This window comes from Cynocephalus volans, chromosome 6 (assembly GCF_027409185.1).
Source record: "Cynocephalus volans isolate mCynVol1 chromosome 6, mCynVol1.pri, whole genome shotgun sequence".
Classification (NCBI taxonomy): domain Eukaryota; kingdom Metazoa; phylum Chordata; class Mammalia; order Dermoptera; family Cynocephalidae; genus Cynocephalus; species Cynocephalus volans.
The window spans coordinates 118,793,163-118,818,208 of NC_084465.1; the positions used below are offsets into that span (position 1 = coordinate 118,793,163).

The 25,046-nt window shown below is 41.0% G+C and overlaps 1 protein-coding gene across 1 annotated transcript in view; it reads left to right on the forward strand.

The window, feature by feature from the left end:
- Positions 1-25,046, forward strand: part of USP31 (ubiquitin specific peptidase 31) — a 97,421-nt gene that overhangs the window by 68,422 nt on the left and 3,953 nt on the right. The window contains exons 7-15 of the mRNA XM_063099517.1: positions 4,127-4,307; positions 7,010-7,121; positions 7,659-7,753; positions 8,822-8,899; positions 9,484-9,613; positions 13,476-13,595; positions 15,783-16,008; positions 22,507-22,665; positions 24,034-24,186. Coding sequence (XP_062955587.1) covers positions 4,127-4,307; positions 7,010-7,121; positions 7,659-7,753; positions 8,822-8,899; positions 9,484-9,613; positions 13,476-13,595; positions 15,783-16,008; positions 22,507-22,665; positions 24,034-24,186 — 1,254 coding nt within the window. The remainder of the gene's footprint in view (positions 1-4,126; positions 4,308-7,009; positions 7,122-7,658; positions 7,754-8,821; positions 8,900-9,483; positions 9,614-13,475; positions 13,596-15,782; positions 16,009-22,506; positions 22,666-24,033; positions 24,187-25,046) is intronic.

A 25,046-nucleotide genomic window follows, 5' to 3' on the forward strand; every position in this document is an offset into this window, starting at 1 on the left:
CTTGGAATGATTTCAGTTTTTTAAAATTTGCTGAGACTAGATTTGTGACCTAATATGTGGTCTATCCTGGAGAATGTTCTATGAGCTGATGAGAAGAAAGTATATTCCTTAGTTGTTGGGTGAAATGTTCTGTATATATCTGCCAAATCCAGTTGGTCTAAGGTGCAGATTAAATCCTGTGTTCCTGTTGACTTGTTGCCTGGAAGATCTGTTCCATTCTGAGAGAGGGGTGTCCAGAGCACCCACAATTAATTTATTAGGTCCTATTTCTTTCTTTAGGTCTAAGAGTGTTTGCTTTATATATCTGGGTGCTCCAGTATTGGCTGCATAAATGTGTATGATTGTTATGTCTTCTAACTGGATAGATCCCTTTATCATTATATAGTGGCCTTCTTTGTCTCTTTTTACGTTTTTTGGTTTACAGTCTATTTTGTGTGATATAAGAATAGCTACTCCTGCTAGTTTTTGAAAACCATTATTTTTAACACAATCCTCACCCTCCCCATGTTTCTAATTTTTTATGGCTGTTATTTATCCTTTTAAATAAATTTTAGAAAATTTCGTCAAGTTCCCATTATAATACTTTTAAGATTGGAGTAAATGTATGGAATTAACTGGGAGATGGTGTGATCTTTACAGTATTGAGCCATCCTACTCAGGAACATGGTGTCTTCATTTATTCATGCCTTTTATGTTCCTGAGGAAAGTTATGTGATTTTCTCCATCTACATTCTGTACATTTCAAGGTTATTGCTAGGTGTTTTGTTGCTGTTGTGAGTAGTAATCCCCCTTCTACCCCTATAATATGTTTTCACCTGTTATCACTGATTTGCAGGGAGTTACTGAGGCTGAGGCATTCACTTAACCTCCTTGTTTGAATACACTACCCTCACCTTCAACTGGACTGTCTTCCAGTCCACAGATCCCTGTCTTCCCCTAGCCCACAGCAGCTACCAATCTACATTCTTGTCTATGGATTTACCTATTGTAGCTATTTCATATAAATTGAACCATACGATATGAGGCCTTTTCTGTCTGACTTCTTTCACTTAGTGTAATGTTTCATGGTTTATCCATGTTGTAGCATATATCAGTGCTTCATTCCTTTTTTCTGGCTGAGTATTATTCCATTATATGTACCACATTTTGTTTATTCATTAATCCATTGAGGGACATTTGGGTTGTTTCCACCTTTTTGGCTATTATGAATAGTGTTACTGTGAATATTTGTGTATAAGTATTTGTTTAAGTATCTGTTTTCAGTTCTCTTGGCTATCTACCTAGGAATGGAACTGCTGGATTATATCATAATTTTCTTTAGCTTTTCGAAGAACTGCTAAACTGTTGTCCACAGCAGCTGCCTCATTTTACCTCTCTGCCAGCAATGTATGAGGGTTCCTTGCCAATATTTGTTATTTTCCATCTTTTTGATTCTAGCCATCCTTGTGGGTGTGAAGTGTCATCTCGTTGTGGTTTCGATTTGCATTTCTGTAATAACAAATAAGTTGAACATCTTTTTATGTACCTGGCCATTTGTGTATCCTCTTTGGAGAAACATCTATTCAAGTCTTTCACCCACTTAAAAATTCTGTTGTCATTTTGTTGTGGAGTTGTAAAAATTCTTTATAAGTATATATAATACTAGACCCTTATTAGATAAATGATTTGCAAATATTTTATTCCATTCTCTAGGTTGTCTTTTCATTTTCTTGATAGTGTCCTTTGATGCATACACGTTCTTGATTTTGATGAAGTTTAATTTATCTTTTCTTTTGTTGTTCATGATTTTGGTGTTACACTAAGAATCCATCACCAAATGCAAGGACATGAAGATTTACTCTTGTCTTTTCTTCTGAGAGTTTTATAGTTTTAGCTTTTATATTTAGGTTGTTGATACATTTTGAGTTAATTTTGTATATGGTGAGGTAGGGATCCAGCTTTGTTCTTTTGTATGTAAATATCCAGCTGCACCAGCATCATTTATTGAAGAGACTGTTTTTTTCCTCATTGAATGGTCTTGGTGCTCTTGTCAAAAGTCCTTATTTTAATTCCTCTGTTACTTCACCCTCTACTTTCAGAGGCCTCTGGTGCCTCTAGTTTCTGGTCCTTTTAGTGATTCTGTGTATTGGTTGGTCAGCTGTCTTTACTGCCAATTTAGGATTTAATTTTCTCTGGTCTACTCATATTTACATTATTATTTTATAGATAGTCTATTATTTTGGTTTTCATTCTTCTTTGACCCAGGAGCTTTCTTGTTTGTCTTTCAGTTGCATTTTTATGCATATACCTTTGTTTGTTTAACTTACTTTCTAATTTTATTGCATTACAGTAAAAAATACCCAATCATCACCTTGTCCAGAAAGCCTTTCCTTATTCTTCCCACCGCCAGGCTGGCTGCCTAACTTCTGCTCTCCCGTGCTCTGATCATGGCTTCTGCTAATCTCTTGCACTGGCATGTTGTGTGGAAATGATTTGTTTTCTCCCCTGTCCTTCCCACCACGCTGTGAAATTCTGTGGCGTTGGGGCCACATTTTGCTTCATCTTTGTGTACCCAGCAGTTCAGTACAGTTCCTGATATACAGCAAAGCCCAGTTAATGTTTGTTCAACTGAAAATTGCCCCAGATCCCCTTTCCCACACCAGTTGCTTAGGCTAACACTAAGTTTTTATTTATAAGTGAATTTGGTGAGTCCAAAGGTTATCACATTCTAGCCAGAGAGTGCCTTTGTTGAAGAATACACCACTTACTGAGTGTGTGTTAGCCTCTGTTCTAAAGGCCTTAACAGTTGTTCTGTTCAGTACATATGAGGCTACTACTTTTCCCACTTACTAAATGAGGGAGCTGAGACTTAGGTTAAGTGACCAGCCCCAGGTCACAAAGCTGGTAGTAAATGGGTCCATGATGGAACACAGTGCTTGGTTTCTGGGCAGTTGAGTGACGTCCCCTTATCTCATTAGGGATCCTGATCGCTTCTAGGAGAAGAGCTCTTCCCACTTTTGCTTCTGCCAGAAACCTGGGAAATGAGGTCATTTGTTGTCTCACATTCAGATTTCTATTACTTTTGTTTTCTCATACCAAAGTTTAAAATGGTTATAAAGTGAAATCTGTTCCTATTTCTTTTGTGATTTTTCTATGGTATTTGACCTTAAAAAGTTTTCTTCCATCTTCCTTGATAAAGATTTGCTTTTATTTCTAGTTTCTGTGTTGCTGGGTTGTTGTTTTTTTTTAACTCTATCTGGAATTTATTTTAGTAATAACTATGTACTCATCATTTAAAATTGCTATAATGCTGATATATTTTAATAGTTTCAGCAAGTCTCATTATTTAAGTTATTCCCAGAATTCTGCTATGCATACTTTTATGTAAGCCATTTTAAAAAATTCTTCTGGAGGTGGTGGTGGTATTTATGGTGGTGGTTGGAGGGGATTCTTTCTTTTATTCTCCAGTTGGGGTATCATTTCTGTAGGCGGTACTTCCAAAGGATTAAAGAAATGAATAGTTATTTGGTCAGGCATTTATTGAATTCCTACTAAGTGCAGGGCATTGTGCTAAGTGCCGAATTGCTAGATAGCTCTGATTGACAGGGAGCTCTGCATTGGGGCATTTCTGAAAGCCAGTATTGTGCCTGTCAAACATATATTTTGTTCAGTCTAATGTGGGTTGATCCGGTCTAGTTGGTAGTATTAAAGTTGGCATATTCTTATAATGGCTCCGGGTCTAGTAAGTGATGTTTATCTTTTGTTTCTTACAAGCCTGGCTCTTTAATCAGGGAGAAGAAACTGCTATTGGAACATTGAAAACCATTCTATATGTTCTCATCTTTATTTTTTTTTTAAATTTATTTGATTGCTGGTTGCATGGTCTCAAACTTGCCCTTCTAAAACTGTATCTAACTTTCAGTTTTTAAGATAGGTAAGGCAAGTTTAAAGGAAATAATGGGTGCTAAAGAAATTATCTTCATGGCTTGATGAGTAATCTCAAAGTAGAGAATTTGTTCCTTTTTTTTATTACAGTTTAAATTACCTGATGGCAATTTCTTGCCTTCTCTTTTAGGTAAATTTCTTTGTAATGAATAAATGAAAAGAATTTTAAAGAGATAAAATGCATTGTTTTATTCTGTTTCAGGAATTCATTTAAACAACAATCTAAACCACTTGAAATTCAGCTTGGATCATCATAGGCTGTCTTCTCCTACACAAACAGCAGCAAAGCAAGGAAAAATGGATTTGCCCCCCACGAGAGCAGGAAGTGACAAGATTGTTCTGTTGGTGTGTAACCGAGCCTGCACTGGGCAGCAAGGGAAAAGGTAGAAACCACCTTATTTTCCAATAAGTAGTGAGGCTTTAAAAGTCTAAATTTTTAAACATTTTAAAAAGCAGGAGTGAAAACTCCTTACTTTCAGTAGTTAATTTTTGATTCTGATGTTTAGAAAGAATATTTATACATATATATATATAGGTTGACCTGATTGGGGTGGGGGAGGGCGATTTGGGAAGGAGAGAGCATAAATTTTATACTCTAGTTTGGTATGCTAAAATCTGAGTTAAAAGGCTCTGGAAGTCCATCTAGTTATTAAAGCCTCATTTCATATCTATATTTTCAGTTCAGCTTCCTCTTGGGGTTCTAGTTCTAGACCTATATCCAGTTACTTTCTTAACAGCTTTTTTTTTTTTTTTTTTTTTTTTTAAATTCTTAACATATCTACTTGGATGGTACATGCCCCTCATTCTTAAATCCCAAACTGAACTCATTATCTTATCCTATGAAACTGGCCCTCCAGTATTTCTTGTCTCAGCAAATGGCATCCCTATTCATTCAGCTTTATATGTCAGAAAATCGAGAGTTGGAAATCTCTTTCAAATCTGTCTGCTGCCTTCTCTAAGAATTTATGGGAGTTTTAGACTATCTTTTAAAGTAACTTTATATCATGACAGTAATATAACCTAAGTAATAAGAGACAGATAGGTTTCAGGGAGAAAGGATTCTGTGTTTCCATTTGTCAGGGTAGACTTTATATTAACCTTTTAAAATTTTGCTTTGAAATAAGTTCTTCAGTGGTAAACAACATAAATGTAAAATGTATTGATAGGTATATTTGAATATTCATTAACAAATATTTTAGTGTTTACAGTTTGTCAGGCACTGTTCTAAACACTGAGGATATAGCAGTAAACAAGACAGTGTCTGTGTCCTCTTGGAGCTTACATCCTAGTTAGGACAGACCAACTATAAACAAGTCAACACATTTAGCTTCAGACAGTCATTACCACGTGGAAGACATGAAACCAGGCTGGTGTGACAGAGTGTGATGACTGGGAGGCTGGCAAGACTGCATTAGAGAGGGAGGTCAGGGAAGGCGGCCCTGAGGAGGGACTGAGCTGAGCGTTAGTGAGGAGAGGTGAGAGCTGTGTGAACTTCCGGGGGAGAGGGTTCCATGCAGAGGGAACACCCAGTACAGACACACTAGAGGGGGCTTGGCATGTTTAAGACACAGAAGGAAAGGCAGCTCATATTTATGAGCAAAGAACCTGTGGGCTCCCCTTGTGCTAGTCTCTTAAGAGTAAAGACATTGTCTTAGGAAAAATGTGGCTGGCTGATTTACATGCACCAGTAACCCATTTCACATTACAGTAGTTTTTAGGTAGATAGGTTCACTGCTAAGTACCACTGTGAATAAACAGTTTGCTTGTTGTTAGGAATGGGTTTCTTTTCTTTCTTTTTTTTTTTTTTTGTCTTTTTTCGTGACCGGTACTCAGCCAGTGAGTGCACCGGCCATTCCTCTATAGGATCCGAACCCGCGGCGGGAGCGTCGCCGCGCTCCCAGCACTGCACTCTCCCGAGTGTGCCACGGGCTCTGCCCAGGAATGGGTTTCTCAGTGATCTTAGCACCTCTTCTTTGGCCTGGGTCTGAGTCAGGGTTCATCTGTTAGTTAGATTATTCATTCATTCATTCATTCACTCGTTTAGCGTTTACTGTCTTCTAGGCATGGGCTGTTTGGGGTATTAAGATAAATAAATCACAGTTCCTGCTGCCAGAAAATTTAGCTTGGTAGAGGCAGAAAAGTAAAAGGCAGTGTTTACAGCACAGTGTAGTTGGGGCTGTGGTACAGATAACAGAGGTAACAAACCACAGGGTGCTTCCTGGAAAAGAAAATCTCCACTGGGTCTTCACGTGGGTGAGTAGCAGGTGGCCTAGAAGAAGGGTGGGAAGGGCATTCCAGGCTGAGGGGGTTGCCTACCCAAAGACGTGGGTGTGTGAGAACAGGACACGTTTAGGGAACAGCACACGGGTGTGAATGCCTGTGGCGTGGATGACAGTTGAGGCTAGACCAGTGGTCCTCTGGCTGCATATTAGAACCACCTAGGGAACTCCTAAAATGTCTCAGTGCTCAGCCACATTCTACACTGATTGCATCAGATTCTCTAGGGGCTGGACTTGGGCATCATTATTTTCTAAAGCTCCCAGATTTCAGTGTGCAGCTAAGGCTGAGAACCATAGTACTGCCTCTGATTCTCTAGGACATAGAAACCTGGCAGAGGCCAGATAGCTTCTGTTGTAGGGTAGGAGCTGACTTCCAGTGTTACTTGCCAGAGACTCCCAGGAGATGGCCACTTGCCTGTTAGACCTTCCAGCCCTGTCTGTTCTTCTGGCACCTAACTGTTATAGGTCTGACCAGTGCTGTTTGCGAGATTCTTGTCCATCCCACCCTCTTTCCTTACCATCTCCACTAATCCTGTCTCCTGCTTCCTAATATCCTAGCCTCATACTCCCCTAGAAGCCATTTTGTTGTATGAACTATTAAATTTCATTTAGGAATCTAAGCTGTTCTTACTTATGTTTCATCTCTTTATGAGAGTTACCATTAAATTTCCTGTTTGTTTTATTTTGAGAACTGTCCTAAAACCTATTACATTGCGATTCCATTTGAAAAGATCAAGACTGAGGGATTACAGCATTAAAGGAACTGCGTACTATATTAAGGCAGTCACGGTGTTCATGTGCGCTAGGTTTGGCCTGCCTTTTGTGCTGCACTTAGAGAAGACAATAGCGTGGGACCTGCTGCAGAAGGAGATCTTGGAGAAGATGAAGTATTTCTTGAGGCCGACGGTTTGCATTCAGGTTTGAAAGTATTTTGATACTCCAGCATGGCATGTGTGTATACGCAGGGAAGAAACAGTCATTACAATGAAATTTGAATTTGCTGTGTTCAGATTTTCAAGGCTGAGAATTTACCGCTAATTTTATGAAAGGACCTTGCTACTGCAAGGTTTTTCTTGAACTGCTGCATATTCTTTATAATACTTATCTAATAAAGCTTATTAGTACATGACCAACTTGGAGAGGTTTTAGTAGAACATCTATCTGTATATTTTAAAAGTTATTATTACTATGTTAAGTTATATGTGGAAGACCATGAAGTGAATGATCAGCAAAAGTGGTGTGCTGCTTGTCTTGCGGAACACATTTGGTATGCAAACTGCATTTAGGTGAATCATACAGTGCGTTAGAGTGACTCAACAACCTAGCAGAATATTGTAGAGAAGCATTTTGCAAAACAAACAGTTTACTGTACCTCTAATCTGTTTTGGAAATGCCACTGTGAAGCAGATGCCCTTGAAGAAAAATTTAGCCTAATTCTCATTTAACATTTGACAGGTGTGTCCATTCAGTTTGCGCGTGGTCAGTGTTGTGGGAATAACATACTTGCTGCCACAGGAGGAGCAGCCTCTGTGCCACCCAACAGTAGAAAGGTAAAAAAATTTAAAAAATCACCTTGTAGAATTTCACGTATGCTCATGTGTGAGATCAAGTGATAATCTGGTATAATTTCCATGGAAGTTTGCTAGGTTCTTTAGGTTCATTTAGAGATTAAGTACTTATTTTACTTTTGATTCATATTTAAGTATATGTTTTATGATCTTTCCTGAAGTCAGAAAAGCCGTGGAGTACTCATGTTAAGAAAGCAAATTAACATATGTCCTAGGGCTGGAGATAAACTATGCTTTCATATTCAGAACTTCAAGATTGAAGTTTTCCAAAGTAGCATTCAGATCATGCCACATTTTTCCTTGAAACCCTTAAATATGGGAATTAATGGTAACTTGTGGCCCAAAAGATAAAGCCCAAGTTCCACACTATGTGAAAGTTTTCAGTTTGAGCTCTGGTTAATACCCTTTTGTCAGGCCTTGCTAGTCCTCTGTCCACTGGCCTGAATGTTCAGCAGTACCACAGTACTGGTGCTTGTCTGATTGTATAATACTATTTATGTGTGTGTCTTTGCATGCAGAGTTTCCTCTGTCCACAGTTCCTTTCCTTTAGCCTTAATTTACATGGTTCCTCCTTCCTCTGATAAGATTGGTCACTCCACTCTGCTGTCTCAGTGCCTCCTATGCACTTTGTTATACTTGCAACACTCTATTGTATTAATAAAACAATAGATATGTGTATATACACAGTACATATATGGATGCATAAATATAAAAATTCACATTATTGTTTTTATTATAATGATTTTTTTAAACATTGTAGTGCCTGCATTTTAGGATTCTAAAAAAGCCTTATAATGTGATACTAAATTTCTTCTAGTCTCTTTATTTCTATATTGGACATTTTAATTTAAGGATTTTTCAGTCCATTTGTAACCTAGTTATTAAATCTGAGGTTGTAATGGTGTTGCTAGAAAGCTATTCTGATGGAGAACTATGATGATGATTTTCAGTAATCACATGATGATTTCAGATAGGACATAATCATATTTAAGTAAAATCATTTATTTAGAAAATAAGTGGTTTTCGTCCCCCCCCCCCCCCATTCTATAGGGCATTAAAGTCTTGTGGACCAGGTGGTACTGCTCATGTGAAATTAGTAGTGGAATGGGACAAGGAGACAAAAGATTTGTGAGTATTTTTTTCTTAGTATTTATAGAATCACTGTTTTAATTACCATTTTAGTAGCACACCTTTGATCTTTCAAATTAGCTGAAACACACATCTCTCTTCTCCTTAGTTAAGTATCCAAATGTGTTATTAATCCTTTATTTAAGCAGTTTATTATTCCTCTCCTATGTGCACATTCCCTTGCCAATCCTGAAACCTTAGAACATTTGTTTGCTGCTGAGAGGAGCTATATGCTCGTTAACTACTGTGTAGTTCCAATTACTTTGATTTTTATTAATGGCCCATTAACTCTAATAAGCTCTTTCAAATGCCCTTAGATATGAAAGACAAGGATATATATGATTTAATCAGCACAGTTCGTGACCAGTCCTCGAAAAACCAACTCCAAGTTAGTTCCTGAAATAACTTGGTAGGTAGAGAACTTTTCAAGAACATTGGGAACACAGAAAAGTTGGATCACCTCTTCTGCCTTCATATGCGTTGGTGTTTTTGGTTATGAATTTACAGCCACTTTATAAAGCGGCAGCTGTATTTTTGTGTCTGTTTTGCAAGACATTCTCTGATAAATGCCCCCCCAATCTCAGCTTGTTTGTGAATACTGAAGACGAGTACATCCCTGATGCAGAAAGCGTCCGTCTGCAAAAGGAGCGTCATCATCAGCCCCAGACCTGCACTTTATCCCAGTGTTTCCAACTCTACACCAAAGAGGAACGGGTGAGAGGTTGGGCAGTGTTTCCTGGGTGTTAAGGGCAGCAGGGAGGGGACCACTGCAAGATGACAATGGAGAAACCAATTATATTCCAGAAAACTCTCCAGGATTCTGCATTTATATAAGTTCTGCACATGTTAGAAGAGTCTTAGGGCTATTTCTTTTAGGATTTTAACAAAAAGAGTTTACATTTGTCAAAAACCTTGACTAGTTAAAATGCTCTAGAAATGAACTTTTGTAGTTAACCTTTTTTAATGGTTAATGATCAGGTTTTTTTTAATTTGGAAGTTTTAAATTATTTTCCTTAGTAACTAAAATGGTGATTCTGAAGTTAGTACCTGTGTACTAAGAACGTAGGTACCAGGACCCTTTTAAATTTAAATTTATTAAAATCAAATCAAATAAAAAATTTAGTTCTTTAATTGTATCAACCACATATTAAGTGCTCAGTAGACACGTGTGGCTAGTGGCTTCTATATTGAACAGTGCAGATATAAGCAGAAAGTTCTACCGTACAGTGGTGCTTTGGACCATATAGCACAGTGATTTGTAGATAGTAGGCACTCTGTAAATTTTTAAATGAATGAATGGACCAATAGACGGAAAAGTAAGTCTCTGTGGGTGGCCCAGGCCTGTGTGGTTTTTATGTACCTTGAGAAACCTTGACCAGAGCACTTGAGTTCATCGTACATTGCTTTGATGTTTAGGATCATAATGTTGACTACTAGTTAGTCTTCACTCCTGTACATAGGGAACCATGGAATTTCAGGACTGGAGGGGACTTTAGAACTCTTTTTTTCTAGTGGTTGGGTCCTTCTACCTGATTTCAAGTAGGTGGTTGTCCACCTCTGTCTGAACTCCTTCCAATATGAGGTGTTCGCCTACTCGAGATTTGACACACCTTTTCCTCTCTGGATTGCTCTGATAGGACTGAGTTAACCTAAAATATGTCCCCTTGTTACTAGAACCAACAGGTTTCTCTCTTTTGAGTTCATCGAGACTCAAAAGTCTCAATTTTCTTCCTCTTGTCTATCCTTCAAATATTTGAAAATAATTTTTATATTCTCACTGAGTCTTCCCTCCCCCAAGCGGTTCATAGCTACTTCCCTTAACAATAGTTTTTCATAAGACATGCTTTTTTCAGTTTTGGCCTTAATTATAAAATAGTTGGCTTTGAAACTGATTGACTGCAGATTCTGTATGGCACCTCGTCCTACTTAGTGGGTTTTTTTGTTTGTTGAAGAATGGCACCAAGCCTAGGGATGAGCCCTTCAACTAGATGACAGCACTGGTACTCTAAAAGCATCTCACTGATTTAGAATGATGAGTTCATGCTAGCAAGACATGTTTTAGTAGGCGTGCATTCATTCAGTATTTGTTGAGTACATGCTGTGTGCTAAGTACTGCACTAGGTACTGGAGATATGGCAGGGACCAAGACAGACAACACTCCTGCCCTCATGCTTTTTGCAGTCTGCAGGGAGTAACAAGTAAATAGAGGACACAAAGGCACTGGGGTAGGAAGGAACTGGGCGTGGTTGAAAAACAGATGAGGCCAGTGTGGCTGGAGCACAGGAGGTAAGGGAGAGAGTTAAGATAATGTAAGTGCCATTAAAGCAAGGACTCTGTCTTTCTTGGTCGCTAAACAGTCTAGTATCTAGAACAGTGCCTGGCACCTAGAAAGTTTTCAGTAAATATGTACTTAATGAGTGTGTGGTACTTCGGAAGTTCGGTATTGTGTTAAAAAACAACAGTACAAATATAGAAGTGGAGATGGTGGGACTTAGCAGTAGGCCATGTGACAGTAACTTTGGGGTCTAGTTGTCTGCAAGCTCAGTATTAACCAGCAGTGCCGTGTGGGTGTCAGCCACTGTCGTGATCCTTATGGACACTTGAGAAACAGAGTCCAGAGCACCAATGGTGATGATGCTGCTCTTTTCCTTACTTTAAATGCTCACTGTTAAGAAACAGCAAACTGGGACACATCCAGAGAGTGGGTAGGGAATGGTGCATCTGGAAATCATGACATGGCTGAGTATATTTTGACGAAGGAGGACATAAGTGGGGATCTGATAGTTATTTTTGGGCACTGGAAGGGGGGTCCTGTGGATGAGGGATTGGACTTAATTTTTGTAGGAAGCAGAATTTAAGGATTGGAAGTTACAGGGAGAGTGATTTTGTGTTCATATGAGGAAGAACTTTGCAGGAGACTCTGAAGTAGAACAGCTGTCTGCTGAGATAGCCCCCTTCATTTGCTTGGCAGAGTTGCTAGACCAGGATGCTGAGTGGTAAGCAGGTCTGGTAGCTCTTTTCAGCAGTGAGATCAGTACAGAAATTGGAGGAGAATTTTTAGATTGTTGTAGCGATTAGATATTGTCATGACAATCTTATATTTTATAAAAGTATCTGTTTGTAATACACTGGAATTTAAACAGACAAAAACCTGCTGCTTTACTGCAAGCACTGGGCTGGATGGCCACATATGTAGAATATTAGTATGTCTCACAGAGATGTGGACTTACCAGATGACAATTTAAGTCCCTTCCAGTCTGAGTTTCTGATTCACTCCCGTCTACCCAAACTTCTGTCCCTCCCTGTCTTTCCTACAAACATGACTGGGTCTCTGCATCATGAAAAAAACATTCCCTCAGTTCTGCTCACCTTCAGGTTACCAGTCTTTCTCCTTGTTTCTGCCTACATTTACAATTGGTGGTTTCGCCTCTTCTCACTCACTCACTCACTCCAGAACCTCTGGTCATCTGTCTGATTTATGTTCTGGACACTGGTCTCTGAGGTTCTCAGTGGCTCCTGGCTTGCTCAGTTCAGTGGCTGCTGCTCAGTCTTCATTTGACCTCTCCATGGGATGTGCTACTGATGACCACTCCGTTCTCTCCACTCTCTTTTCTTGGTATGCATAAAAGCAAATACTTCTGGTTTGCCTGTTTTTCTGACTGTTCTTCCTCAGGCTCTGGTGGGTTCTCAATTTTGGTGTTTCCCTTAAAAATAGTCATTCCCCAAGATTCTGTCCTCAGCTCCTCTCTTTCCACCTTAGTGGGCATTGTTGTCCATTCCCAGGACATCCCTTACCTCAACATGTTGATGATCCCACATCTGATATATCTGAACTCTGGAGTTGATTAAATCTCTCACCTATTGGCACCTCTAAATTATTATGTCCCCATCTCAAAACCATTCCCTGCAGAGATGGTGTATGTGGATTTGGGACCTCAGATTGATGTTTGGAAAGCTCCTGCTTATGGCAAGAGGGAGAGGATTGTTTGGAGCAGTTTAGTGCTTGGGGGAGAGAATAGTTAGGAGATTTGAAGAAGTCCAGGTGACAGAACAAGGGAGGACTTTGAATTAGGGTGGCGTGAGTAGACAGGGAGCAGAGGAGACAAGTGTGGGAAATGGCTGAGAGAGAATTACTTGGCATGAACAGGGAGTGAGAGGGAGAAGGAAGGGTTTTGGGGTTTGGGATAACCCCCTATGCTACATCTTTGGTGGGTGGTAGTGGTTTTGCTGAGGTAGGATGTAGAGAAGGAGAAAGAGGAGTTGATGGAAAGATGTCGAGTAGAGTTTGGGAAATATGCTGCGTTTGAGGTGCTTCTGTGACACCTAACATCCTGTGTACAGCATTTACCTGTTTATAGTCGTTCCTCTTCAAGGGATAATCTTCAGCAAACGTCTGGGTGCCAGCTCCAGCTCGTGCCACGTTTGACTGTGTTATTCCATTGACTCTCATCCTGTGCACTCTCCAGAGAGATTCTGAGTTGTGCCATGCCCTGGCTAAGAAATGAGCCCAACTGTGTCCCGTAACAGTGTCTCGCATTAAGTGGCACTTAACAGAAGTCATGCTCCTTGTTTTCAGCTTGCCCCAGATGACGCCTGGCGCTGCCCACACTGCAAGCAGCTGCAGCAGGGGAGCATCACGCTGAGCCTGTGGACTCTGCCCGATGTGCTTATCATACATCTGAAGAGGTTCCGACAGGTAAGGTGTCCTCTGTCACTGGCAGAAACCGAGCTGTGACCAAGTTTCTTATGCCCCTTCTGGTGGGCTCTGGGGGAGTTCTGTAGTGTCCCTGTTTGATCCCATGAGCCTGTCTGTGTATGTTACAGACACACTTTTGCCCCTGTGTTTGTGGTCATGTTGTGTTATTTCCCAAAGCAAAATCTGAGCCTCCTGTGACCTTTTAAGTCCTACACATTTCAGTCTGCTTTGCAGATATTTTACTTTATTTTGGGGGGCTTGCTTTAGACTCATAAATGTTGTGTTAAGTTTTTGTACATGTAGTTTGGGATTAAAAAAAAGAGTAGAGATTTTTTTCTGGGGGAAGGGAATTCTGTTTCTACCTGATATAATAATGGGTGTCATCCTGTGCCCAAGGAGCTGTAGTTGGGGAGATGAATCACAAATACATACAAAGAAAATCTACTTTGAGTTGTACTGCTTTGTGAGTCAGTTTTTCCAAAAAGGCTATCATTCCCTTAGACTAGGATTGTCTTGGACAGCCCCATTGTAAGAGCGGTCACGGGGAAGTGAGCATTAGTGGCGTCTGTGAGGCCCGGCTTCAGGAATGTTTGCATCTGAAAAATGAGCAGGCATTCCCCAGGTTAGGTGGAAGCAGAGATGCACCCATATACTGACAGGGGGCAGTGTATTTAGAGCCCAGTGGCCCAAGGGAGTGAATTGTGTGCAAGAAGCTGAAAGCAGCCCAGTTGGGCTGGCACCCCAGAGGGTGGGACAGTGGTGGGAGTTGAGGTGGAAGAGCTCTGGGGGTGGAGGTTGGTGGTCTAAGCAGACCCTTGTAGGCAAAGTAGGATTCTGATGAAGGGTTTTAAGCAGAGAAGCAACACCGCTAAGTTTGTGTTTTGCAAAGATCATTCTGGCTGTTGTGTAGAGAACAGTTGAGAGGCTATAGGAATGAAGACAGGGAGACCTGAAGGAGGTTCGGGGTTCAGCTCCTACAGTAGTGAAGACTGGGCTTTTGCCTTGGGTGTTGCAGCTGCACACATTGGGACCTGCAGGTGGAAAGCTGGCTGAGCTCATCACCCTTCCAGCAACCCAGACTCAGAACGCAGTGTCCTTCTCTGCTCCTCTCTTATCTTTCTCATCTGGACAGTTGCTTTTCCAGCGTGGTTGTGCCTTGCCGTTCTTGCTGTCACCCTGCCAGTTTAGGCTTTCTGTTACTTTCCAGCTGGTCGCCACTGCAGTCTTTAACTGATTTCTTAACCTCCATCACTGCCCCCTTTCTAACATGTTTTATGTGCTGCTCACGCAGTTCTTCTCCCACAGCTCTGGTGACATCACTTCCTCCATAAAAGTGTCGGTGCTCCCCCTTAACTACAGAGTGAGCTCCACATACTTCATCCTGGCCTTCCTGACCATCCAGGCCCTATCTCCCTTTGTCTTATGCACATTTTTCTTTCCTTAATAGATTTGTAGCTCCTTGGTGTAGACATATCCATGCCTGATTACTTTTTTAAAGTTCTCATAGACACAGGAAACATACAATAAGTATCTGTTCAACTGATGGTTGGATTTCCTTTTGAGCTTAAATGGAAAATACAATTTACACAAGATTGTCAGCTCTATGAATACATGAAGCTAAGTCAGTGTTGACTTTAATGTTCTTGTTGAAGCAAGTGGGGGGGGGGGGGCACTGCTTACTGAGTATCTCTTCTGTGCCAGGCCTTTGCACAGTTATCACTCCATTAACTTTCATGCCTCTGTGACACGGGTATCAGGATGAACCACCTGAAATTGTCATTTTTGTAATTCAAAAACCTGAAAACCTTTTAACAGATAAGGAAATGAAGACTCAGAGGGGCTCCTTTACCCCCCGATAGGTAGATCCTTACTGGTGCCCCTTTAATGATACTAAAACTTACTCCTCTCGGCTGGCTGGTTAGCTCAGTTGGTTAGAACACAGCCTTATAACACTAGGGTCATGAGTTCTGATCCCCATTCTAGCCAACTGCAAAAAAATAAATAATAAATAAAACCTACTCCTCTCAATAGCTAAAACTATTAGTCTGTTTCCCTATTTTGTGTGTGTCTTGGGAAATGTCAGTTAGGTAACTGAAACCACTTCAGCTGATAAGGCCCACATTCCACGTTATCTGCCATCTGCTAACATTAAAATATCATCAGAACTTGTTTTTCTTCTTGTAACAGGATGGAGACAAGCGTATGAAACTTCAGAACATGGTCAAGTTCCCCTTGACTGGGCTGGACATGACACCACATGTGGTTAAGAGAAGCCAGAGCAGCTGGAGTTTGCCATCCCACTGGTCTCCATGGAGACGGCCCTATGGACTCGGGAGGGACCCTGAGGACTACATCTATGACCTGTATGCTGTGTGCAATCATCATGGCACCATGCAAGGGGGGCACTACACAGGTCTGCAGTGTGAGAGGCTGCGTGTCTGTGCTGACAATTCCTTCAGACAGGTTCTGCTTATGGCAGGGTGACTTGGCTTTAGAACCTCACTTTCTCTTCCAGTAGGCAGTCTGCCAACTGTGAGGGCAGTTTCCACTCTCTGGATCTCTCTCCAAGAGCAAATAAACTAAAATTCTTCCCCCTTTTCCTGAGTTAGATCATCCAGTAGTTATCTGACCTGATTTGGGAATGTTGTTTATGAGGGGTCTTCAGAAAGTTCATGGAAAATGTGTATTATGAAAAAACTGCATGGATTGCAAAATTTTTTTTGCACCAAAATAAACTTGTACATACTAATTTGTACTAACTTGTCTGAACAGGATCTAGTTTGAGGCACTATGAAGGATAAAACATCAGAGCAACATGTTTTCTGCTAAAAGTGAAGCAAGAACAAACATCAAATTTATGGTGAAACTTGAGTAGAAGAATGGTGAAGTCATTGATTCTTTACAAATAGCTTATAGGGACCGTGTCCCAAAGAAATGAGTGTACAAATGGATAATTTGTTTTAAGATGGGACGAGACAATGATGAAGGTGAAGCCCACAACAGCAGACCATCCACATCCATTTGCAAGGAAAAAAATTAATCTTGTTTGTTCCCTAATTGAAGAGGACTGACAATTAATGGCAGAAACAATAGCCAACACCGTAGACATCTCTATTGGTTCAGCTTACACAGTTCTGACTGCAAAATTAAAGTTGAGCAAACTTTCTGCTCGATGGTTGCCAAAACTGTTGTGCCCAGATCAGCTGCAGACAAGAGCAGAGCTTTCAATGGAAATTTTAGACAAGTGGGAGCAAGATCCTGAAGCATTTCTTTGAAGAATTGTAACAAGAGATGACACATGGCTTTACCAGTATGATCCTGAAGACAAAGTATAGTCAAAGCCATGGCTACCAAGAGGTGGAAGTAGTCCAGTCAAAGCAAAAGTGGACCTGTCAAGATCTGGCTATGGCAACAGGTTTTTGGGATGCTTGAAGCATTTTGCTTGTTAACTTTCTGGAGGGCTGAAGAACAATAACATCTTATTATGAGAGTGTTTTGAGAAAGTTAGTCAAAGCTTTGGCAGAAAAACACCCGAGAAAGCTTTGCCAGAGAATCCTTTTCCACCATGACAATGCTCCTGCTCATTCCTCTCATCAAACAAAGGCAATTTTGTGAAAGTTTCCATGGGAAATCATTAGGCATCCACCTTATAGTCCTGATTTGGCTCCTTCTGACTTCTTTTTGTTTCCTAGTCTTAAAAAAATCTTTAAAGGGCACCTTTTTTTCTTCTGTTAATAATGTAAAAAGGACTGCATTGACAGGGTTAGATTCCCAGGATTCCAATTCTGTGGGGATGGACTAAATAGCTGTTATCATTGCTTACAAAGCGTCTTTAACTTGATGGAGTTTATGATGAGAAGTAAAAGTTTACATTTTTTATCTTTTACGTCTTTAACTTGATGGAGTTTATGATGAGAAGTAAAAGTTTACATTTTTTATTTTTATCTTTTAATTCTATTTTTCCATGGACTTTTTGAAGTCCCCTCATACAGATGAGTAGTATTGTCTGGTCACCTGAGGATTTGCCTTTGTTTACCTAACTTGCACCCCAATTTGAGGTTCTAGCTTCTCCATTATTTGGAATGATAGTGAGCCACTTTTGTAGTGTCTTTAAAGTCACTTGGAATGGTTTACCTTTTGTTTTAAAAGTAAAAGCAACTATGTTCATCATGCGAAATTTAGAGACTAGAGAGAAGTGGAAAGGAGAATACCATTATCCATGAAGATATCACTTAAAAATAACCATTGGTAACATTTTTAAAAACTGATAAAATACACATAACAAAATCTACCATTTTAGCCACTTTTAAGTGTACAGTTCAGTGGCATTAAGTGCACGCACACTGTTGTGCCACCATCCCTGCCATCCGTCCCCAGAACTTCATCTTCTAAAGTGAAACTCCGTACCCATTAAACTCTAATTCCTATTCCTCTCTCCCCCTCCCTTGGCAACTTACTGTACTTTCTTTTTCTATGAATTTGATGACTCTAGGTATCTTATGTAAGTGGAAACATACAGTATTTGTCCTTTCGTGAGTGGCTTATTTCATTTCGCATAATGTCTTTAAGGTTCATCTATGCTGTAGCAGATGTCAAAATTTACTTCCTTTTTAAGGCCAAATAATGTTCCGTTGCTTGTAGGTAACATTTTGATGTATGGTGTATACTTCCAGTGTTTTTCTGCAAGTTTTTGCCATTACTTTACACTGCTGTGATTACATGGTTGTGTTCTGTTCAGGTGGACATTATTGAGCACCTCATATCTAGCTTGACTGGGCTCTATCACATCAGAGATGAATAGGCCCCAGCCTCTATCTTCTGGCAGACGTAGGTACAAATAAAATCTGAAAAGAGCAGTAGTATGTAATAGGTTCTGTGGTGGAAATGTGAATGATCGGTACGGGTGGGGGCCAGAGGAGAGACTGGTGAGAGTGTGCTGGAGGGATAGGAGACACCGCTAGGATTAGTAATCTGCCTGCACTGCGTACCTATATGGACTAACTGTAGATGGACAGGTACAGATTTCAGAATCAGAGGAGCACAGTGAGGATGAGTGTGCTTCTGCATCCTGATCTTCACGCTCAGTATTGTAGCTTAAGTATTCTGATGTTGACGCAGTTTTTATTATAAGCACTGTTTTTACTGATCACAGAATATTCTGTCGATGGACTTATAATGTTATATAACATTCCCCATTGTCAAACATCTGTATTGTTTCTGGTTTTTAATTTTCAAGACAACACTGAGAGCATCTCTGTGCATGTTCACAGAGATTAATCCTGTATTTCCTGAGATGGAGCCTCAGAAGTGGAATTCTTGGATTAAGGGCATGCACAAACTTTTGGAGGCCCGCAGGTTTTAGGGCTCTTGCTGGGACATCTCTTTACGTGAGGTAATATGGTTACTTTGATTATCTGTAGGGGTGGCCAGGACTCAGATTTCTGCATCCTTCACACTCAGTGTATTTCACATGTATATTTCTCAGGGACTTTCTTTCTTCACTAATTCAGTGGTTTGTGCAACCAGACCCCAGAGTAATAGTGCCGACCATTGATTTGTAAAGGTAGGGGAAGTGAAGGAGGGTTAGGCTCTGCCGTTTGGCATTTTGAAATCCCTGCGACTCTGCTCTAGCAGTTAGCCATGAACCTGCCTCCCCATCAGCAAGGTCAAGGAGCCTGGAGGCCTTCCCAGCCCTTGCACCCGTGCTCTTTGAGCCTTCTCTGTTCCCTCTCAGGAGGGCAGGGATTGGGAAAGATGACTGGAGACAATAAGCTTTTATTCTTGAAGCCCTTTTAGTTCAAGTTCTTTAAATATTTAGATGCTGCAGGTAGCAATTGTTTGAGAGAGGAATGAGCGGATCTCACCTTTGGAATGGCTTGGATTGCTTTTGCTTACCCTAGGAAGCACTTACAGGGAGAAAAAGAAGAGTTCAAAAGATGCTCTACTTTCATGGAAGACAAAAGTCTTACATATTTTATATTCTATTTTACGGGGGCCACTTGTGTAAGTGTTCTGTGTCTAGTTGGAGTTTTGCTTTTGTGGTATTACTAAGTCACATCTGTGTTCTTTGATACTGAGTCATGGAATTGCATACTCATGAACTCAAAATGGAAAGGAATTTAGGGGTAATTTAAGCTCACTAATTACCTGATATAGTGACACCTTTACCAGCGGTGTTCATCCAGCATCAGCTTTAGTAAATAATGCATCTTCCAGTTGTAACACTTTCTCAGGAGGATATGGACTGGCTTGTTACACATTTTCCAGCAAGAAATTGTTGAGACAAATAGGACAGTGCTAGATTTTAGCATATCATGTTGCTCTTTATATAGGACAGACTTTGGAAAATGCTGAAACCCGCAGCTACCCTAGAGGCAGTGCAATTTAGTGAAAGGAGCTTGGGTTAGAAGCCAGACATCTTCCTAGCTCTGTGTTCTTAGCCTGGTAACCTTACTGTAACCTGGCTACAACAATAGTAAGCCAGAAGTAATCATGGCCATTTCACTGGACCTGTTACCTAGGAGATGCTCAGATATTGTCTGTATTATTTCCACTTTCCTGTGCTTAAGCCATACCACTGATTTAATGGTATAGAAAGTGCTTAGAATCTTGGTTCTAAGACGTTTTAAATACTCTGAGCATTGTTGAATTAAAGATACCGTGTTTTTAAGTTTTCATTTGTAATGTTTATTTGGACGTGTTCTTTATTTTGTGCTGGTTCTAGTTATAATTACACGCTATGTGTGTGGTTAACTTGTTTAAGGATTCTAGAGCAGTGCTTCTCAAACCAGCTGTGATGAAGAACTTGTTTTTTTTTTTTTCTGTTTTAAAATTTCCTATTCTCCCTGAACCAGTACTTTTGTAAAGATGCAGCACACATATCACAGCGGCATCAGATTGCTGTAAAAGTTTTTATCTGCTCTCTCCATTTTGGTTCTCTTGTTGTGGACTGGCGCCAGTCTGTGAGCCACCATTCAGGTAGCACTGGCCTAGAAAACACTTCAGAAAATAGTGCTAGGAAGAGAACCAAGTAGAATTATTCTGTGAAATAATTAAGATAATTTCCTAGAAAAGCAAGTAGAATTATTATTGTTTCAACACCAATGAGTTACTGTGCTGTGTTAATTTCCATGCCGGGACCGAGACTAGACCGTCCTGAAGCAAAACAAACTAGTGCCAGGTTACTCTGTCACCTTCTCTTGGGTGTGTCCCTCATCATGGTTCTGCTCCCACCCACCACTCCAGAATAGCAGACACCTCACCAGCTGGGTTATTTGCACCTCAAGCCTGACCTGACACCATTGGCCACACAATTGCTGTTTTTATAGCTCTGTTTGCTGCCTGTATCTCCATTTTGCACCCTGTGTGATCCCAGTGAGTCCTCAGCTGCAATGATAGATTCTTATTCTGCTCTTCTTCTGGCGGACCTGTCTGGCATAACCCTTCCTTGCCTGGGTCCCTTTCATCCCTTGTGGTTCCATACTTGCAAAAGTGGTTGACGGAATCTCTCCTAGTGCCTCGTAGGGCCTTATGTGCCCTGCCTAACTCTGTTTCAGCGTTAAGCTAATATTCTAGCACTCATTTATTCTCATCCCAATAAATGGGTATTTTTAGAAAACATGATAATAATGAACCCTTCTGTATAAAACTTCGAGCACCCCTTCGTACATCCTTACAAGATGACTTGGTCCTGATCTCTGAGTTTTTGTCTATTCTTGCTGGTACTTGAACACTTTATTTCTAGCTCGGGCTCAGAATTTGAACTGGAGAGGAGGCCTCATACGTTTGTGAGCTCATATGTTCTCAGTTTGCCAGGGAACCTCTGTGCAGCATTGTTTGTGCTATCCTCTGAGGGAAGCAGGGTCGGGTAGGGGCTTAAGTGCAAGCTGGAGGACTAGGCAAACCTGAAAGGAGCTGGGCTGTGCCTTTCACCAGCTGCATGACTTTGGGCAAACTGGTTAATCTTTTGAGCTTCTGTAAATTGCAAGTAATAGTAGAGCAAATTCCAGGATTAAATGAGATGCTTGGTACATAATAAGTGTTAAACAAATATCAGCTGCTGTTGTTATTATTTCTTTTCATATTATTTTCTGTCTCTTAATAAACGCTAAAATGTTACAACATGCTTAAATCAGGGTTTCTTAACCCTGGCAGTGTTGACATTTTGGCTGGATAATTCTGTGTTGTGGGATGCTGTCCTGTGCATTACACTGTAGGATATTTAGCAGCATCCCTGGCCTCCACCTGCTAGAGGCCAGTAGCCACCTACCCACCCCCCGCCCCGCCTCACTTGTGACAATCATGTCTCTGTTTATTGCCAAATTTCCTCTGTAAGGCAGGGGGAAATTTGTCTTTGGTTGAGGGTTTAAATAAAATTGTCTTTGATGAGGGTTTAAATAAATGAGTAAGGTCATGTGTCACTTAACAACGGGGATACATTCTTAAAAATGCATCGTTAGGTGATTTTGTCATTGGGCTAACATTATAAGGTGTACTTACAAAAATCTAGATGGTGTAGACCACTACATACCTAGACTATACGGTATAGCCTATTGCTCTGATGTGAGTAATTTGTTGCACTACGACCTTATGATGACTGACATTACTAGGCGATAGGAAATTTTTAGCTCCATTATAATCTTACAGGACCACAATTGTTGTTACATGGCACTTGACTATATATTGTGTTTTCTAAGATGAAATAGAACTGTACCTACTTAGATTGGTTTGGAATTTTTTGAAACATTTGGCCTGAGTGTGGTATGGAATTTGGATTTTTAAAATCTTTATTACATGAAGCCTTAAAAAGTTCTTGAATTAATTATATGAACCAATGAGGTGGTGTGTCTGTGGGTAGAATGGAGTGGCTGGTGCAGCCTCCGCAGTACTGACAGTGGGCTCTTTTTGGCAGCATACTGTAAGAACTCCGTGGATGGTCTCTGGTATTGCTTTGATGACAGTGATGTGCAGCAGCTGTCAGAAGATGAGATATGTACGCAGATGGCATATATCCTTTTCTACCAGAGGCGGACAGCTATACCGTCATGGTCAGCCAACAGCTCGGTGGCAGGTAAGTAAGGCTGACTTTGGTTCTCAGGCAGATTTTTCCAGAGCAGAAGATTGTAATTTATGGTACAGAGAACCTCATCAGAAGGTCTCATGATTCTATCCGTTTGATCAGATTAATTCTCACATTTTCATTTAATCTGGAAACAAAAATGATTGCAATCAAAGAAATGGGGATGGAATGTGAGAGCAGCTGTGGACTAGCAGAGTTCATGTAGACTGGAGATAGAGCCTGGGTCAAAGAAAGCTCGCGATGTGTATTTGGGTAAATGCATAAATAGGCCATTTTATAAAGGATGAGGTACCATTAGAAATAATTCTTCTTTCCAATAAGAGGATTAGCCTATTCTGTTAGGGCAAGGACTGATGGCTATAATCATATTAGATGACTGGGGGTTAGGCTGCTGGGATCTAGCGAGCTATGTTAATAAATGAAGGAGGCAGTGTCAACATACGATTTGGATCAGCCACACAAAATCTAAACTAGGGGGCGCATACTTGTTAACTCAGCGTTTGGCTTTAAGAGAATGTGACAGAGGACTGGAACATGGTAATGTGTGATCAGGTTAGGGAATATTAATCCTTGCTCCTCTGGCTAGAAGCTTGCACACGGTGAGTTCAAAGCAGCTGAAAGTCCTGTGAACCCTGTTGGGAGCCATGCCCCTCCCAGTTTGTAGTTGCTCACTCACTTAACAAAAGTGGGAGCTCTAGTGCTCTCGTGCCTTCCCTCAGAGTGTTCCAGAGTCTGAGACGTGCTCAGAAATGACACCCTCCTGAGGCCTACTCGAGACAGTCATGCTGCTCCATATACTCAATTTCAAGAGCAGTTTCTGTTGCCCTGCTGTATGTTTAAGGGCATCTCTGGAGCAGACAGGATGGATTGACATATAGCTCTTTGTGTGTGTGTATTATTATTGTTATGAAATTAGTTAGAAATTTCCACAAAACAGTTTAAGGGAAAAAAACGGCGTTGTTGCGCTCTCTCTACTCTGTGTCAGAAATATTGCTGCAAGTGCTTAGAACAGAGTGTGGCATGCAGGTGCTTATTTGTAGAACGAGTGAATGAACATATGAATGACTGTGATCCATTCTCTTGCCAGCTCTTGAGACTCAGACTTGCATAATGAAATATTCATCCCTATACTTGCATTTTATTACTATAAACATTGTGTGTATAGAAATCTGCCTTGCATTTTTTCAACCTAACAGGATATTTGGGCAGGCACATCTTGAGTTCTGGGAGTTAATGCCAGCCTCGGGTGGGGATATCAGTTGCCCCCAGCTCAACTTGCAGCACCTTCACGAGGGTGTGTGCAATGTGGACTGGTCACAGGACCCTGGCCTGACATCCATGCCCGCTTCCTTCCTTCAGGCTCCACAAGTTCTTCCTTGTGCGAACACTGGGTGAGCCGACTCCCTGGGAGCAAGCAAGCCAGCGTGACCTCTGCGGCCTCCTCCAGACGCACCTCCCTGGCCTCACTCTCCGAGTCCGTGGAGATGACTGGGGAAAGGAGTGAAGATGATGGTGGGTGTGGGTTTTCCAAAGTGCAACCCACAGACATAGCATGGGGTCCCTCAAATTTAGGAGCTAAGTCCCAAGGAGACTGTGGGAGAACTCAAAAGGGGGTTACAGCGAGTGGAGCTGCAGGGCTGTGGATTACAATTGTAAAGAGTCACATTTTATGTACACATGGTCATTGGCTTTTTCTCTGCTACCCAGGACTTTCTCTTCACACTTCATTATTTTCCACCTTTAAGGTCTAGTGGAGGCTGGAGCTTAAATTCTATAATAATGTACTATATGTATTTTTTTTCAAAGTGCTTGTTCACTCCTCAGAATAGCTGTGAGGAGCTCAGAGAGGTGACTTGCCCAGGGCCGCCTGGTCAGCAGTCACTGTTCCAGACTTGGAGTGGAGGTCCTTGCCTCTCAGGAACGTCTCCCCCTTCTGCCACACTGCTTCCCATGGAGGAAGTTGTGGCGTGCTCTTTTTAGTGCAGATGCATCTAGAACAAAAACCGTTGCCTTTGCGTAGAGGTTAAGACCTCTGAAGGCAGTCATTATACAGAACGGTAAATCTGATAAAAATTGAATTCTGACTTTTTTTTTTTTTTTTAACTTTTGCTTAACCACTTGAGTAGTGGCAGGACAGACCTGAGTTATAACAGGCACCCCAGGTAGTGTGGGAAGGACCAGGCAGCCAAAGTACTGCAAGCTGGAAGAAGCAGAGCGTGAGCTCAGCTTGAATAATGAGGGCAGTGACTCATCTTCCAACAAGTCTCCCTATGCGGCCAGCATTTCGATCACTGTAGTCTGCTGCTAGTGCTGATGGATAATTCTGAGAAGATGAAGTGGGGTCACAATTGCAGGAGGCTGGAAGAACAGTG